This window comes from Olea europaea, chromosome 8 (genome assembly GCF_002742605.1).
Source record: "Olea europaea var. sylvestris chromosome 8, O_europaea_v1, whole genome shotgun sequence".
NCBI classification, from domain to species: domain Eukaryota; kingdom Viridiplantae; phylum Streptophyta; class Magnoliopsida; order Lamiales; family Oleaceae; genus Olea; species Olea europaea.
The window spans coordinates 21056456-21074540 of NC_036244.1; the positions used below are offsets into that span (position 1 = coordinate 21056456).

The 18085-nt window shown below is 33.0% G+C and overlaps 1 protein-coding gene across 2 annotated transcripts; it reads right to left on the reverse strand.

The window, feature by feature from the left end:
• Nucleotides 1-4300: 4300 nt before the first annotated feature.
• Nucleotides 4301-16832, reverse strand: LOC111399174 (protease 2). Of its 2 annotated transcripts, none has more exons than XM_023026443.1 (10): nt 16513-16832; nt 15298-15492; nt 14098-14444; nt 12574-12865; nt 10302-10460; nt 9124-9489; nt 7813-7878; nt 7666-7714; nt 6755-6874; nt 4301-4711 (listed from the first exon to the last, which is right to left on the reverse strand). In XM_023026443.1, exons 1-10 carry the CDS (start codon nt 16759-16761, stop codon nt 4683-4685), a joined length of 1872 nt encoding a protein of 623 aa, XP_022882211.1. In that variant the 5' UTR covers nt 16762-16832; the 3' UTR covers nt 4301-4682. The 2 variants fall into 2 exon arrangements, with proteins under 2 accessions (XP_022882211.1, XP_022882210.1); XM_023026442.1 differs by having other exon boundaries at nt 6751-6874.
• Between the last annotated feature and the right edge of the window lie 1253 nt (nt 16833-18085).

Consider the following 18085-nt stretch of genomic DNA (forward strand, 5'->3'; position numbering starts at 1 on the left):
CTGGTGAGAAATTTAGTACATGTGATTTGTTATGGAAATATGAATAATTACACCAAATTTTTTTTTTCCTGTACCACATTTTATTGTATTTAAAAAATATATAAAAAAAAAGTGTGAAAAAATATTTTTCCCTCATTTCAAAGCGTGAAAACAAATAATTTGATAAAAATCGTCACCAACAAGGACAGTACGTAATAAATAATGAAAGATTGAAGATAAGAATTTATCAAAAAAAGTTAAAAAAATAAGTAATACAATAATAAAAAATTGAGGAGCTTAATTGTAATTAAAAATGTGACGTATCGGATAAAAATTCTTATATATAAACTAAAATCAAATAAAATCTATCACTCTAAATTCATCCACTAATATTTATCCTCATTAAATGCTTTTGGACATTTTATATTATTTTAAACTTTATTTTTAACTAAAATCCTAATACTCATAAAACATCTTCTTCAATTAAAATCGGAACTTTGTGGATTACAGATGACAATTATGATAATCCTTATCTATGGTCGTGGAGTTAGGGTTTGATTGGTGGATGAGAGGCCATTAAGCCTTACTATTTTTGTTCTTATTAGGGAATTTGATAAGAATGAACTAATTGCTTGTTAATAACTTGTAATGGGCATATTGGACTCAGTAGGAAAACGAATGGGCATTTTACACTTCATAGTCTTGCGACGATTACCATTGAGTTTAGAATGGCCTAAATTAGAAATAATATTGCTTGTTTGGAATTTCTCGACTAGTAATTTCTCGAGAGTTTTTATTTCTTTTTCGCGGGGTTATTGATATTTCATCGATGCATTTTGGGAGAGTTTCAATAGGGAATTCTTCTGTTACGGATGCTTAGTAGATCATTATTGAATGATGTTTAGGAAATTTATTATTACGGAGTTATGATGCATTCTATTCTAGTTGAAGACGGTGATATATTTAGAGTGGGATAAATATATAAAGTATTGTGGATATATAGTGTTTTAATTGATGAATTTAATATGGATAATATTGTAATATAATGTGGATGAATATAATAGTTTTTAAATTTTTTTTAACAAAGTTGATTTAGAGTGATAATTATATGAGAATCGTGGATGAAAATAACGTCTCCTTATTTTAAGGCCCTATTTGATTGTGTGTTTTTTTTTCCATGGGAAATGAAATTTCCTACTTTTTTCTTGTTTGATACCGCAAATTTTCTTGGCAAAGTGAATTCTTGCCAATCCACTCACGCGCCTCTTTTCTTGGATTGGTGAGAATTCCAATTCTCGGTACTGTAGTCTATTTTTTTTCAATTTTTTTTTTTGACAAGGAAAACAAATTCTAAAAACTATTGTAAAAAAATATTTCTCTTTAATTAATAATGTCCATGTAGAATAAAGTCAAACAAACATCAAAAGATAGATGATTTTTTTGATGGCAATGTAAACTAATTTCATCCCCAATACCAGTATAATTTATCACTTTAATTAACAATTTTCATATAAAACAAAGTCAAACGAACACTAAAAAATACTTTTATTTCAACGAATTTCACGTGGAAAATAACACAATAATTTATAATTCCTAGAAAAACAATTTTTAAGCAATTCAATTCCCCGAAATTTATTTTTTTCCACCCAAATTTCATTTTCGCAATCAAACGGAACCTAATTGTTAAATGAGATTGATTTGATTTTAATACAATTTTCATTAATTGTATAGAGTTCGTGGGCGTAATTGATAGGTTGCGAATTGATTTTGACTACTCAATTCAAGAAGAGAGTGTTCAACTTGAGTTTTGCCTCTATTTAAAGCACACGTTTGGTCCCCATTTTGTAGAAATAAAAATTGGTGAAATAATTTTTTTTTTGAAAAATAAGTGACTAAAATAGAAGGAAAAATTTTCGACTTACGTGTAATATTATTTTATTAGGGTCAAACAATCTTGATTATTTTTATTATTTTATTTTTTTGCCAAGAGTCGATTTTTGTTAACAATATGTGAAGTACGTTTACATTTTATAATATCTTTAGCCAAAAGAATTATGACACAACAAAAATGTGACATCTCATTACATTCATGCTTCAATTTTTAACAAAACGATTTTATTCTTATTTGAATTTTCAATTTGATGAAAATTTTATCGACAGAAGTGGGAGGCTTTTATTTATTTATTTATTTACAAGAGTTGTGTTATTTGTACAAATAGGATTGACAAATTATATATTGACAGCATTTAGGTCAATCATTTCAAAAAATTAATGAAAATCAGTGACCAACACTTAGGTTTTAAATGAACTTCGTAAACAACTAGATTAATTCTAATTACAATGGTATTATGAGCCTGTTTGGGCCCAATTTTTTTACCAAAAAAAATGACTTTTTGACCGTTACTTCACTATTTCAACCGTCATATTTGACTTCTTCTCTCAAAAATGGATCTCACTTTTCTCCTAACGATCAAAAAATCAATTCTCAAAATCACTCACAAACAGACTCTATGATCTTTAGGTAGACTTATCGAGTCGATGGTTAGATGGTATTGCAAGTGGAGTGAAATGACATTTTATCACTTGGAAGTTCCAATACAAAGTGCCAAAACAAATTGATGGCCCATTTTGCTGAATTAAACAGACATCGTTGTCAGGTCATCCGATGATAAGGCCACCTTAAAAAGAGCGACGCGATGCCACTCATGTGGCCCTGGATGTCCCAGGGGGGCAGGATTTTTGTCTCTTCTTCTTATTTGTCCACTACTTATTATATTAATTTATATTATTATACGAAATAAATCGAAAAAGTGTTGATACATCTCAAAAAGTCGAAACCAAGATTAAAATCCAGGGCCCAGCAAAACTCCCTTAAAAATCATGACTATTATCGTCTTCTTAAAACATCTTCAAAAGACTCTTTAAAAATGAAATAATCCCTATTTTAAAGAGTTAAACGTTAAAATTATGTTCCAAGAGACTTTTAAAATTAACATTTTAAAATAGACTCTTCATAATTGAATACATTCGAAATATTTTAATTTTTAATACTCTATATATTGACCAAACTAAAAAGTATATACAAAAAAAAAAAATTAAGGAAAATAATATAATAATTTACAGGAAAGTTGATAAAAATAAAAATAATATAATATAACAATTTGGAGGAAAGTATTTAAAAATATTATTTAAATTGCAAAATATGCTTTTTAAAAATATAGTCTCTTAAAGATACTCTTATTGAGGTCAAAGGAAGAAGACTGAAAAGACGAGCCCTCTCAGCCAATTATTGTGCAAGAAGTGAGAGTCGATTTCATCCCAATCCCTCCTTCCGACTTTTCGTGTCTCAATGAGAATAGAAGGATGCAACAACTTCTAATTGATTTAATTGAATAAATAGAAATGACGTTAGAAAAGAATCGATGTACCATGCCATATTTAATAGACTGGTCATGAATTTAATAATCCCAACTAAAAACAGATTAAAATCTAAATCTAAATTAACAATGAATTTTAACCATACATTTTGGAGCGAAAACATAGATGAATTATTGTGATAAGAATAAAAATTAAGAATGATATTGGAATAATCTTGCTTTGTATTGATTTGTGATTGATTGTGTTGAAAAAGTATACAATGCCTTTGTATTTATAGGCAAAATTATTCTTCAATCCTACTTTGATTACATTTATTTTCCATGAAAAATATCAATTTTCCACCCAAATTTCTACTTTGAGTGTTTGATTGCTATTTTTTTTCCATAGAAAATATTTTTCAACTTTTGAAAATATACCTAATTTTCCTTGTTTTTAAGGAAAATATTTTCCTTGGGTAGAGGTAGTTTTTATTTTCCACAAAAAATGGAAAATATTTTCTTTTCTAGGTGACATTTTCCATGTCAATCAAACACACTCTAAATTCTTAAAAGTAATAAACTAAAATCCTAATCAAATAGACGATAAAAACCTATTTCAACTAGAAAAGATAAACATAATTTAAAGAAAAACGCAACTACATTTCAAAATTGTAGTAGGAAATTACTAATTGTAATTGTGTACTACATCACATTTCCAAAGACGCAATATTTCAACTTCATATTTCATCAACTTTTATTAAAATTCACTAAAAATCTACTTTTATCTTAACCAAACAAGAGCTTAGAATTGTCTTTATTTCAAGGCATAACGTATATCTATATAGTTCATATCCACACCTCAGAATTTTCGGGGGCATTCGAAGATTAGTATAATTTTTTTATGATTTCTGATGCATTGCCTCTCCCAATGAGTTTCGAAGATATAATTTCTATAAGCACGTAAATTGACATGGGAAATCGATGAATTCCAATTGATTTTTCGAAACCATAGAAGTTTATATATATAAGAAAAACACTAATTGAAGAGAGATTCTTTGGAGGCATGAATCAACCACGGCCTATACAATCAAAAGGTAAAATTCAGATATTTCCCCATTTCATAAAATCTATGTAAAATGAAAGATTTAGGATCATGTCCTGAAATTAACACTTATCTGAAGGCAACTTCCTGGAGACTGCCTGCCTTTCAAACCATATTTAAGTCTGTGTCTTCCTGGAGACTTTTAAAACTGCATCTTAAAAGCAAAAACATTGGTTTCTCGCCACCAAATGCCTGCCCGCCTGCCTTTCAGACCATATTTAACGTCTTCAAGATAAAAGCATATTTCAAGGCGTGTTCCTGGAGCCTTTCAAACCTGCATCAAAGAAGCAAAACATTGTTTCTCGTCACCAAACGAAGCATGAGCCAGAATTTGGTTAGTAGACACCAAGGTCAGTAACATTTATCCATTCTCTTTACTTAAAAATTTCTGTTTCGAAGCTATAGCGAAAGAATTTGATTCAACATTTCTAGATTCAGCTAGCTTTTTTCGTAGTTTTACATCTTGGAACTCGAATTAGGACAAATCACATTCTTTTGTTCAATTTTTCCTGATACTGACTTTGATCTCCAGAGACCACATAAAAGCATAAGGTCAAAACTCAAAATAGTAATAGAGGGGAAAAAAAATGGAATACAAACCAGAATATCTTACAAACATCTGATTTGCTTGGCCTGGCAGACAAACATATTGGTGTTGAAAGACATGAATTAACATATATGTGTATAGCCTTTCTCTAACAAATTAAGCTTCTAGAGCAAATAATTTGACATGACAATAGACAAAGGTCATATAAGTCTCGCCACCACCCATTTAATAAAATTGTGCACGTGTCAGGTTTTATTGGAAAAAAATGAACCCCCCCTCCACATGAGGGGGCATGTTGAAAGACAAGATTTAAATGATCTATATGTATTCTGATCTTAATAGTTCAAGCTTTTTGATCAAATGATTCAATGATCAATTTGATATTCACGGGCCAATTTTACAAAAAATAAAAATAAAAATAAAAACATTCAATAATTTGTTCCTATACACATTAAAGAATTATGGAATACAAGTTTTATAACACAAACATAAATTGTATACTTTGAGAAATCATCCCGAACCCCCCAAAAAAAGAACTAAACATTGAACATCTCCCTGACAACAATTGTAATAACTTCATTCAATCAATTTGTCCCTATTCAGTCTACATTAAAATCACAGATCAAAATCACCAATAATTTTAACCATATTTCACAAAACCCACAACTTTTCAATCAAACATTTCATCAAAATCTACTAAAAATCTGACTTTAATCTACACCAAACTGGGGCTTAATTTATTACTTGGGGCGGGGACATCCCATACAACAATGCTGCAGTCTGCAGATAGGAAATGTGTTTGGAAGAAGGATACTAATGATCCTTTTCATGGTAACTTCGACGACATACAGACAGCAATTTGAAATACCCTATACGGATTGTTAAAGTGTGAAGTCTACAAGATCAGAGCAACAGTAGTACCAAAAAAGGAGGAAAAGATAGCAAGACTATTGAAACACAAGTGTCAGATGAAATATAGGAAGAATTTTCTATGAACTTGATGCAGCATAACAAGGCCAATTACTTGGAACTAAATTTAAATTCAAATATGTAGTATACTGAGATTTACCTTGCAAAAGCTGCATGGACGTCAATCATATTGATTTACCATACTTTAACTCACCATTTATTTCAAGATACTCACTACTTGTTAGAAGCCTGTTACAACTTACAACCAAAACTTGAACAACCTATTTTCCCTGGAACTAGTACAGTAAAATGCGTCCCACACCGCAACCCAGAAAACCAAAAAATTAAAAAGTTAAAAAATAACGAAGAGCAAACTTCACCAATTTCATGCACAAGGCACTTAATATAAACAAACTAAGCCTTATTCCATAAATTCGAGGTCCACTTTATGAATTCTTTTCGCTATTTTGTTGGATATGTAGCTGCATCTACTGAAAGATCTTATGAAATCAAATCTTTGCAATCACATCAGACCAAGTTAATTTTGGTATAGTACTAACATGTCTTTCTCTGGTTGCATCACTGTTATGTGCGGGAGGAGCTTCTTTACGTTCATCCAAGATGCATTCCAGTCTTTTAAGTCTCCCTTTCCAAGCACAAGTTTTATAGTCTATACTGAATGCCATTTTATGCAATCATTTCCTAGTGGGATTGGAGTTAATAATGTATCTCACACGTACATAGGGGGTTTAGGTTCCACTGCAGTCAGTCCAAGAATCTAACAAATAATCTGGATATTGATGGAGGATCTGATGCATAATAACTCACAAACAAACAAAAAAATCAGAGAAAATCACCTTCCTGACTTTGAAAAATGTCCAGCGCCAAGTTCACATTTAAACAGGAGAACATTGTCATCAGTTTTCACATCCCTCAACTTTGCCACAAACTTGGCAGGTTCTGAATACATAACCCGCGTATCTGACATGGAAAACTAGTATTAAATTTGCACTCCATTTGATATAATATCTGAACAGAAAGTCCATTAAACATTTTTCTGGTGCAGAAGACTAATCTAACATGGAATATATGGAAGAGTTAAGACTTACAAAATAAGCAGGCAATGGCAGTCACTAAGAGGTGTTTGTTTCCCATTTTTGTAAAAAATGAGAATGAAAAATATAGCCGTTATGGACCCCACACAAGAGATAGAAATTCAAATTCGGTGGCTTGATGTGATGGATAGCGGTCATATTTTTCATTTTAACGGGAAAAGAATGGGAAACAAATAGGAGCTAAATGGCAAACAACTTCAGAATTAACCTATCTGATTCTGCCTAAAATAATGTGCAAAAACAGGAATCGTCAACTTGTACAAGAAAAGAAAATCATTCATATCATCCTAGGGCACTTAGAGCACCAATTTTGAACAAAATATCGTGTTTATCACCCATCAGAATTTCTGGTACATAGTCAGAATGTGCACCCGCAAGACATTCATATGATAGAGGCAAGGTAAACACAAAAACAAAACTTCAAGATGATTTTACAAAATGTAATGAAAAAGCAGTCCAAAGCCCCTATCTTTAACAAAATCTCGTATATTTCTACACTGAAGAATAATCTCTGATAGTTTGTCCAAATGTGACTAACTGACATTCATATAATCGAAGCATTGCAAACATGATTAAGAAAATTGAATAACTCTTTCCCCTGATTCTTTTGGCTCCTTTGACAGAAATACAATGAGAAGAATTTGCTTTTCTACTTACCATGTAAACCGGCTGTTATAAGAATGGCTGGATAATTTTGGGCTTTAATCTGTTGAATTAAGCCACAGATCAGTATACAATCCACAAAATTACTCTGTGCCTCAATGAGTATGAGAGCATAGGAAAGAAAACTGGTTTGATACTCACATTATCAACAGGAGAATAAGACTTCATATAGAAATAAAACTCTTCTTCCCTAGGATCACCCCATTCCTGTAGCACCAAAGGAAAACACCTGAGCAAATGTTCTTCTTTTGCAACATATTATAGCTTCAAACAATAAACCAACATTGAATTAGCAGCTGTAATAAATATAAGAATTTAAATTAGGGGCCTGGACAGTCTGGACATAAATACAAGAAATTAAATAGCCAGTTGGTGGAGCAGTCATACAGCCAAACCAAGAGCAGTAAATTCAAACTGAACAGTCATTGGGATTGCAACTTGGACTGTTTAGGTCCATTTAGAAAGTGAAGGGCACAGCCAAATAATTGGTTAAGGGGTTTGAATTTGGACTCAGTTCCTGCATTTCATGTGAAAAAACCAACAATGTCTAATAATTTAAGTTGCTTAAAAATTTCATATTTCCTTTTTAATGCAACTATTACAATGAATAACCCATTTCATTTGGCTCTCAACTGATTCAGGAAAAAAATGATTTACACACCTACTAAATTTTAATGAGATGTTTAGTTATAACAGTAAAACTGATAAAATATCAAGTTATTAATCGAAAGTCCATAAACTTGTGATGCTTAATAATCGATTATTAAAATAAGCGAAAACAAATTGGGCCAAAAATAATTCCTTTTAATCTAATCCTGATGCGAAAATGGCCATAAAAGGAGAACTATAGGGAAAACCAACTAAATCTCAACTCAATTTCCTCAAGAGTCATAGCTAAGGAGATAATAACATCACTGCAAACGTGGAATTCATTTATAAGTTACTGCTACTTGGGACATTTCTAAATAAGACAATGAAAGAAATAAGACAATGTTTCTAGACAAACTTATTCAAGGGGAACTCTTTATTGACAAAACCATGAAATACATCGTGAGTCTAATCCATGTCATACTTCTCTGAATGGAACAGTTCCATGCAATATGCATATACATAGATTCATGTCACGTATCATTGTATCAACATCAAAAGACAAGTAAATAAAATAAAAACTTCCAGCGCCATCAGTGATTGATGAATTGCGTAACGACACTAATTCATAAACATCACAGTTGTGGGCATAATAGCATCTCGTCTAAAAAGATACCAGATGCTAGAAAACGACTAGATCACGTTATCGTTGTTGTCGAGAAAATAGATTCAAATTGTGGAAGTTTAGTTATCGACTTCTAAGATCAATTCATTGAAAACTTAGAGAGGCCAAAAGAAAAACCAGTCAAATTGAAATTTTAGCACTGTAAAATAATGAGTTAATGTCATGACAGGCAAACTGACCTCCCACTCTGAAGTTGTAAGGGGAATAGTCGGATCGAGCATTGTAGTCAAAACATCAACAAAAGGAACTCCAGCTACAGCAGCCTTAAATAAATCAGGCCTCATGTTAAGAACAGCACCAACTAGCAAACCCCCTGCACTTCTTCCCTCAATGCAAAGTTTTTCCTTTGAACAATAATTCTTCTCTACCAAATATTCTGCGGAAGCAATGAAATCTGTGAATGTATTCTTCTTCTTCAACAGTTTTCCATTTTCATACCACTGTCTCCCCATTTCACCACCTCCACGAACATGAGCAATGGCATAAATGAAACCCCTATCTAACAAAGACAAACTTGATTCCTCAAAATTTGGATCTATACATATCTGTTCAAAATACGAGAATTAGAAAATTAACCAACTAAAGATGTAATTTCAACCATTCATTTTATGTCAACAGAAAGACTTGCTCATTCATGGATGGAACAACAAGGCAGAAATTAACAGAAGTCTGGTCAAACTATAGACTGATTATCGCATGTGGCTGTAGCACTTAAATTTATTGCATTCAATTAGTTATAATGAAAGAGAACATATTCCTTTCATCAATGGCATTATTATCCAAAATAAATAAATAAAAGGAAGATGAAGTCTGACAAAGAGAGTAGGTGACTACTGCAGACAAGCTCCACGCTCAAGCTCAAGCTGTATCTCCTTCCTCCTTACCTTATAGTAGCTACTAAAGGACATTTTCTTGTTATCCTAACTCTTCAACTCCCACTCCAAGCTTTGGCAGGGTTTCTTCCTTTATTTCGGTGGTGAACTCAATTGCTCATAGAATTTTGAGCAAGTCGGGCGCACAGGCTGCGGACGGCACCTCTTAAAATGGCTTTATTTTCTTAAAATTGGATAGCACTTGGTTTAATTAATATGGAAAAAAACTTAAACAAAATATAATAATCACTAAAAAGGGTGTTGAACCCGACTATATTGCTATTGTACTTTAATTTTAGTCTGCAGAAAAAGGACCCAAGTAAGAATTCAGATGCATGACATGAAAAGAAAATAGGTAGAGAACTGAACCATATGTGAGTCCACGCGTAGTATCATAGTTTCCCACTATTCTGACATTTACTTCTAAAGGCTAAAAGTTCCTCCTCCTAACATTATATTTTTTTGAACAATAAAACAATTATTACCTCATAGGAACCATAACCATAGAGAAATAACGGATCCGACCCGTCAAGCTTCACAAGATCCTTTCTGTAGACAATTGATATGGGTATCTGAGTTCCATCTGGAGCAGTAGCCCACAGCCTTTCAGTAATGTAACTTTTTGAATCAAAGCCTCCCAAAACCTGAGTCAGTAAACAAACTGTTAAAAAGGACATTTCGCTTTATTATGTAAGCATTAAAAGTAAGGTAAAAGAGAGATTGATTGGACAACCATTTCAGACGATTTTGATACTTTTTCTGGACAAATAATACAGATAACGAGGCAACTATTTTTTGCCATAAGTTTGGGCATATTGCAAAGGCAACAAGGAACTCAAAACCCAAATCCCTGATTTTCAAGTTTGGACCTATTCCCTTCATGTGCTATTATCATACCAACATGAACTACCAGCCACAAACAAGCTCATTTCAGTCAGTATCAACCTTCACCAAATTTCCAGATCCCTCAATTTCAGCCAAACCACATCAAAGATTCCAACCAAGGCCTACTCAGAAGCAAAAATTACAATCAAAATTCTCAGCCTCTGACCCCATGCTACGCTTCATGACCCCTACATTAGCAGCAACGAGTAATAGTTAATGGTTGATGGACTTAGGGCCCACACACACTATGACTCTAGATATCAGCATCCTGAATGCTTCCTCACCTTTCCAAAGCTTCTATCAGTTTATGGTGGCCAATGGTAAGACAAGCCACATCTCCAATATGGGCAATGCTGTTTCTTGCTCAATCAACATCCTTACTTCTTACATATGTTTTCCATACACCAGAAATTTTGAAAAGAACTTAGCAGTGTTACAAAAATTAGTCCTGATAATCATGCCTTCGTAGAATTTCACGCCTCTCATTTTCTTGCGAAGGATCAAATCTCCAAGAAGGTTCTTGAAGGAAATCTGCTTGACTTGACTTTCCAAACTCAACTCAGCATCCAACTCTCAAGTTTTCAATTTTCCAGCTCCTACCAGCTTTTCAGATCCAACAAGAGTGTTTCTAAAAGCAAATAAATATATGGCATCATAGAGTAGAACATCCGGCCTTTTCTATAGTCCCTAAAGTTTTAAACAGATGTAACTTGAAATGTTCTATAGATTCATGTTTTACAGTGTCGTTTTTCCCATTGGTTAGATAAAAGTCATAGACTTCCTCATTTACTTTCAAATTCTAAAGCAATAAAGCCTTTTGAGCATGTTTATTCTGATTTATGGGATCTCATCTCGATTGACTTAGTGAAGGGAGTCAATTATATTCAGCTTTTCCACGACAACAGGAGATTTACTTCGCTATACTTGTTATACAGAAAGGATGACACGCATTCAACATTTCTCACATTTAAATAAATGATAGAAACACAATTAGACAATAAAAGTAAAAATCAGCAATTTAATTAGGAAGGGAAATATAGACGAATTTCTCAGTTTCTATCCAACTATGGCAGTGAACAAAGTTTCATGTCACAAATCTCCTGAGCAAAGTGGAAGGCTTACGAGGAAAATGGACATATTGTAGAAGTAGGCTTGACCCTAATAGCACATCAGGTATCTCTCTATTTCTGGCCTGATGCCTTTCAACTGCTTTGTGATCGATAGGTTACACTGTGTAATACTAAATTTCACAACACTATTTTGAACTACTTTACAAAGAATCACTGACCAATAACTCACTCTGAGATTTTTGTGCTCATGCTATCCTTTCCTACGCCAGTATCATGATCACAAACTACAATGAAGCACAACCTCCAACTCTCATGCCTGTTTATATTAGAACATATCACCCAAATCAATTTCATGATGGATATCAAATTCTTCTCAGTTATAACTATGAGCTGCAACTTGTGTTCAACAAGTGCACTAACTGCATCTTGTACTTCTATTGAAGAAATTTATAATACTCATGACATCAACTGGTAGAAAAATGGTCGAATTGGTCAACTGGCAGACATAGGGAACTGGTGAGGCTAATAGTTCAGTATTCAGGCTGATTTTCAAAGCATTGCCTTTACCTCATATACACAACACACTAAAATTGCAGAGACTTATGAACTAGAAGATCAAAAACATTGAACAACAATAAAAAGTCAATGAGTTGAGAATTTACAAAGGAAATGGGAAATTAAATCCATAAATAAGTTAAAGAAAGTGATTATGAATGAAACCAAATGTAATGAGTCCAAGCATAGACATCTGAGCAAATCCATTTTAAACAGCTCTTTGTAATAATTACAAGCACTAACTCACCATTTTGGTCTTCTTGAGAACTAAAACCCCAGAGTTCATATCATAATCATAAACAGAAGGAGGTGTCCTCATCGAGCTATAATGAAACCTTAAAATGCTGGAAGAAAATTCTGACTCCGACATATCCAATGAGTATACGGGATCCACAAAATCAAGAGTCCGGCCACCTTCAAGTCTGCCAACTGGTTCTCCAATAGCTGGAAGCCGATATATGTTTATTTTTGGCAGACCATCTTCACGCTCATAGACAACAAGATGATTGCTAAAAGGTTGTACGTCCTGGATTTTTACACTGGATAAACACCAAACTCACTAACAGAATTTCTCAATAGATGTCAACGAACTAAAATATACATAAATGAGTGAAGAAGAGATATTCCAGTTTTCTAAAATTTTTAGAGCATTGAAGAACAAAACTTTCACATATATATCTTAGTCTAAAAGCTTGTTTGGTAGGAATTTTAAGAATTGATTTTTTGACCATTAAAGATAAAGTGGGTCATACTTGTGAGAGAAGAATTCATAAATAACGGCTAGAATAGTAAAATAACGGTCAAAAAATTGATTTTAATTGGCTTAAAATCGCCACCAAACAAGCACTAAATGAACCGGTCTATTAAATTATATCGAGCATATAAGTAACTTCATAAATACCAATCGAGTGGTCAAGAAACTCATTGGAATACAAATTTGGGGTTTTGTTGATTCTTGTATGCTCAGATAATTATCAAATGTACATATATTGAAAACACAACTATGAGTGCACAATTTAATTAGATATATGGATTCTAGTACAATATAATTGCATCTCAGTACAAGTTGCTTTAGAATACTGCAATCTTTCCGGTAACCAATTAATGAAGAAACATTTACAAAATATAGAAAATCGCTGAACCTCAAGAACAAAGGTGTTAGCATACCCAACATGCTAATGGCAATCTTCCGTTAGACATGTTCAGTTACATAAATATTTATTTTCTAACAACTTTCATTCTTCCTGTTGATGGAATGACGGTTAATCAGATTTCCGTAGATCCAAAAATTGCAGTAATTGGTAAGGAAGATGCATGTGCTTATTTTAAGCATAAATCTAGAAAGTAGAAATTTATTTGTTTGCTTGTAATAATAGTCTTTTGGTTTTAAGAAAGTTTTCCTTCTGTTATTTTGATTTTCTAAACAATATTATAGCAAATTCTCCAATGTCAGAATTTCTACATATAAATAGGACTACTCTTGTTGAGCGGTTCATACATTTCTTCACGAGATTCAATATTATTAAGATTTCTCTCTAATGTTTCTCTCAATAGATTCAGCTCGGTTATTCAATGATTGGCATCAGAACTATGTATTTTTGAGAGTCTACTATCAAGGAAAGGACCCAAATTTCTAGTGGGATGAGATTAAGCTAACGTTTTGGGAAAATGGATACAGTAACCTAATATGGAAATCATTGTTTTAAACAGCTATTCGAGGCTTATGCCTTCAAACTATCAGACTAAATATTGTTGCTATCTATGCTGTTACCTTGGCCGGTGGGGAAGTATAACTCTGGTATCCGATGTATTATCCAGTGGGCAAGCAAGTAGTTCAGAATTAAAACATTCGTCACTCCTCCTCTTAATGAAGAAATGATTCCCACGATGACTTGCTGATGTGTCAATGCCATCTAATCGTGGTGTCAAAACATTTAGTCCATTTCCAGGCTTCAAAACATCAAGATAAAAGACAAATCTTGTGATTTTACTCTCAGATGCAACAAATAGAAACTTCTTGCTCTCAGAAGCCACAAGATCTAGAGAGAATGTTTCATCCTTTTCATGATACAGACAAGAATCTAATGCTTGTTCTGTTCCAACCTTATGTAACCAAACCTGCCGAAGGCAATCAAAAAATGAAAATATGGTTCAGATGATAACAAGCAATTGAAATGGCCAATTACTTTCTTTTATGTGTAATGGAATTAAATGAATTACTTCCCATGTTTCCGTGAAACAGGACAATTAAGAAGCAAGATTGGGAAAAAAGTAGACAGGCTGATACCATCTCTAAGTCTATCTGCATGCATTCTTTGCCTAAATGGATGATAAAGACTATCATCAAAAGCAAGTGGTATCTGTATGCTTGGTACTAACATTCTAAAAGCCAGGAATCCTATTCTATAAACAAGACAGTTCATAGTTTTTTCCTTCTCCTAGATTTGCTTGTCTAATTTTTAGGACATGGCAAATATCCCTTATGTAGGACAAGTATCGGAAACAATAACTAACAAGGTAAATCCTTGGGAATAGTTTGGCTTGCAACAATAGCCTACCACTCAATGGTCTGATAACCCCCCACCCACCAACCCCTGGGTCCAAAAGAACACTGCAAATGCATAAATCTCATTCTTATCTTATGTATAAATACAATTTGAATCTAGATATTCAACAGAGATAATAAGAAATTAAGAAATAAATAGAAGCAAGGACAACAGGAACAAACAAGTCGTGATGGATCTGATGGTCCTTCCAGTGCAGCTGGATTTGGAAGAGGATCATTACTTTATTTGGTTTGAGTAGTAGAAGCTGATGTTTGCAACTGCACTAGTCACTAAGTAATGATACATCCAATACTATTTTACATTTGAAACCATAATTACTAATGACTGAAGAAAGGAGAGAATATTTTGTGAGCCACTAAGTAGGAAACTCTTCTCAAGAATATGACCAAGTCCATACTCCATACCTTGTCCGGCCGGAGGATCTGATCCCTCGTGGTGTAAACTAAAGCCTCGTCACCTGCCCATTCTAGATCTGATGTAACTCCAACCAGAGGCATCCCAACTGGTGTTCGGGACTCTATATCAATGACATGAACAGTAAAAATTTCATCTCCTTTAGTGTCTTCAGCATATGCAACAAATTTATTATTCGGACTGACCTGGAAAAGAAAAAAGATTAAGTTACACAGAGAGAAACAGTCACACACGAAGAAAACTCTCTACGGCACAAATTTAGTGAAAAAAAATTAGAACATTAAAAATGTGCATCCAGCAACCAGCACTATTTCCCATATCTTACAACCCGGCAGGTCCTGCATCCAACCTGTAACAAATACCTCAACAACCACCAACCTCCTTCCACCCAGCCTCCACCACAACCGTGACCCAACCATACGGACACATAAAATCATAGATTAACAACAGGCATATAAAATCACAGATTTACAAACAGAGACATTTTCACTACACATTCCACATGGTCATTCAATAGCACACCCTCAATCATTGGATCTCCATTATTAAAAGAAGAGAAACAATTTAAATTATATTCTGATGGGATGGGGAAGATGGTAGGTGGTGGTGGACAGTATGTGAGGGTTTTTTCTGATTATGGAACAATTAGTTCTTTTCCATGGGTTTGATGGGAGTATGGTGATGAGTTACTGATTTTACTGTTGTATATGTTGGTGGTGGAGTATTTCTTAGACGATGGTGGCAATTGAGTTGGTCTGGCGGGTGGCAGAGGGATATGAGCTGGTGAGGTGTGGTATTAATTCTTCTATTCTTTTTCTTTCCTTCTGTGGGAGCAGGGAGGGGAAAAGGAGTTTAAAATATATATATATATATATATATATAGAAATAAAATTTTGCATTCAGCCTCAAAATGCAATGATCAGATTCTCCCTCTAGCTACTAATAACAATCAACTTGACAAGTAATTTTGGAACAAAACAAGATTTTATTTTACTGAACTTTCAAGATATTAATTGTGCTAAAAGTTATTTCTTCTTTCCCATCTTCAACATTATAAAATAATTTCAATTAACTGCTTTGTTTCTTTATAGCTCTGTCATTTTTCTTTTCATTAATGATTTCTATCCTCCCTTATAAATGAGTGGACATAACACTACAAAATGCTAGTTCAAAAGAAAGAAAGAGCCAAAGAGGCATGCTCTTACTTTAAAAGCGCCAATAATGTAAAATGTGTGTTCTTGAGCTTTGATGTTCTCATCCAGGATGACATGCTCAGGGGGTGCATCAGATCCAGTTGGCATGGTGTCATATACAGAAGTCAGAGCACCAATATTAGAAGCAAGACGACGACAATGCTGGACATATTCTTTACCCTCCAAAGTCCTATTGTAATAGTAGTAAGGTCCTCTGCGGATTGGAGCAGTTATATCATCTTCTTTAAGCCGTCCTCTCATCTCAGCATAAATCTGATCTTCTAAAGGTTTGGTACCTGAAATATAAGTGATTCAACAGTTATATAACATTCTAGAGTTCAATTATAAATTGTTTTGCTATGTATGATTAAGAGTCATCCTATGCTTTATTGATGGGTTGAAGTCATTTTGGTAACAGAGCATCCACATAAATGCAGATTAGATATGCAAAGAGATGATAACACGATTGCTACTTCTGATAAATAGTAGAGACCATATGTAAACTTCATTCCAAATAGTAGAGCAAAGTATAAATTATCCTTGAATTCCTGAAGTTCTAGCCCAATACTAAATTGGTGCCTAAAAAACTTGTAAAACAGATATAATGCAACATAAATATAACAATACATTAGTTTTCAAAATTTTTATGAATTAGTACATCATGATGCATCAACATAAATGTAAAGAAATAAATCGACACAAATTTATGTTCAAATATAGGTTGAATAAAAGCTTGATATAGTACGTAAATGACGACTACAATATATGATCATTACAGAATAAAATTATATAAAAATATATCAAGTTCTAATTCATTTTTGCAATTAGTTAACCAGCAGAAAAAGTAAGAAATTCTACAACATTTAGTAAAATGCTTTAGTCGTTTCCATGATTTAATACTCAAAAAGCTAATATTTTCAACAAATAATTAAACGTTAGATCAAGTTTTACTCGTTCAAAATTATGTTGAATTATATTCTTTACCTTCCAAAATCCTTATGTTTTATGCACGTAGTTGGCATGTGAGATTTTGTGGAAATAGGGCAAAATAATAAAATAACTATTTTGAATTTCAGACACAGTGCTCCCTATTTTTTTAATTCTTATTAATGGAGCATGAAATAAAGCATTTTACAGATTCCAGTATAATTGTTAATTTGGTGCAATTAATTGTTCACGCAGAATATGGTAAAGTTTTATTTTAATTTATGGATGGGGTTGGAGCATGAAAAAAATTGCATTTATTATATTTTCAAGTAACTGTAAAATTTTACAACTTCAGGACATCACCATTCCGGAAATGGTTTGATGACAACAACTCTTCTACCAATTCAAATTTTTAGCTCCTTTATGAACCCCATTATCCAATAACTCATTTTTCCCAAACTCATTTTCAATTACATATTCCACCAATTAAATAATTTGCACGTAATTCCAAAACTTTTCTTTATTTTTTAACCATAAATGCTCTAAAAAATCACAATTACAAAACCCATTTTTTTTCAAACAAGGGCTTAATGCATCTGTGCTACATATGAGGCAAAAGTTTCCTCACGAAAGGGAATAAAATTAAACCTCTCGAGTA

What these genes read in the sequence shown, in the direction of transcription:
- LOC111399174 (XM_023026442.1), bottom strand. Translation starts at nt 16,761, where the DNA reads ATGAGAGGACGGCTTAAAGAAGATGATATAACTGCTCCAATCCGCAGA. An exon ending in CTTATTCTCCTGTTGATAAT is followed by an intron (nt 7,715 to 7,812) that starts GTGAGTATCAAA and finishes TTAATTCAACAG; the next exon opens with ATTAAAGCCCAAAATTATCC. An exon ending in TATAACAGCCGGTTTACATG is followed by an intron (nt 6,875 to 7,665) that starts GTAAGTAGAAAA and finishes TTTCCATGTCAG; the next exon opens with ATACGCGGGTTATGTATTCA.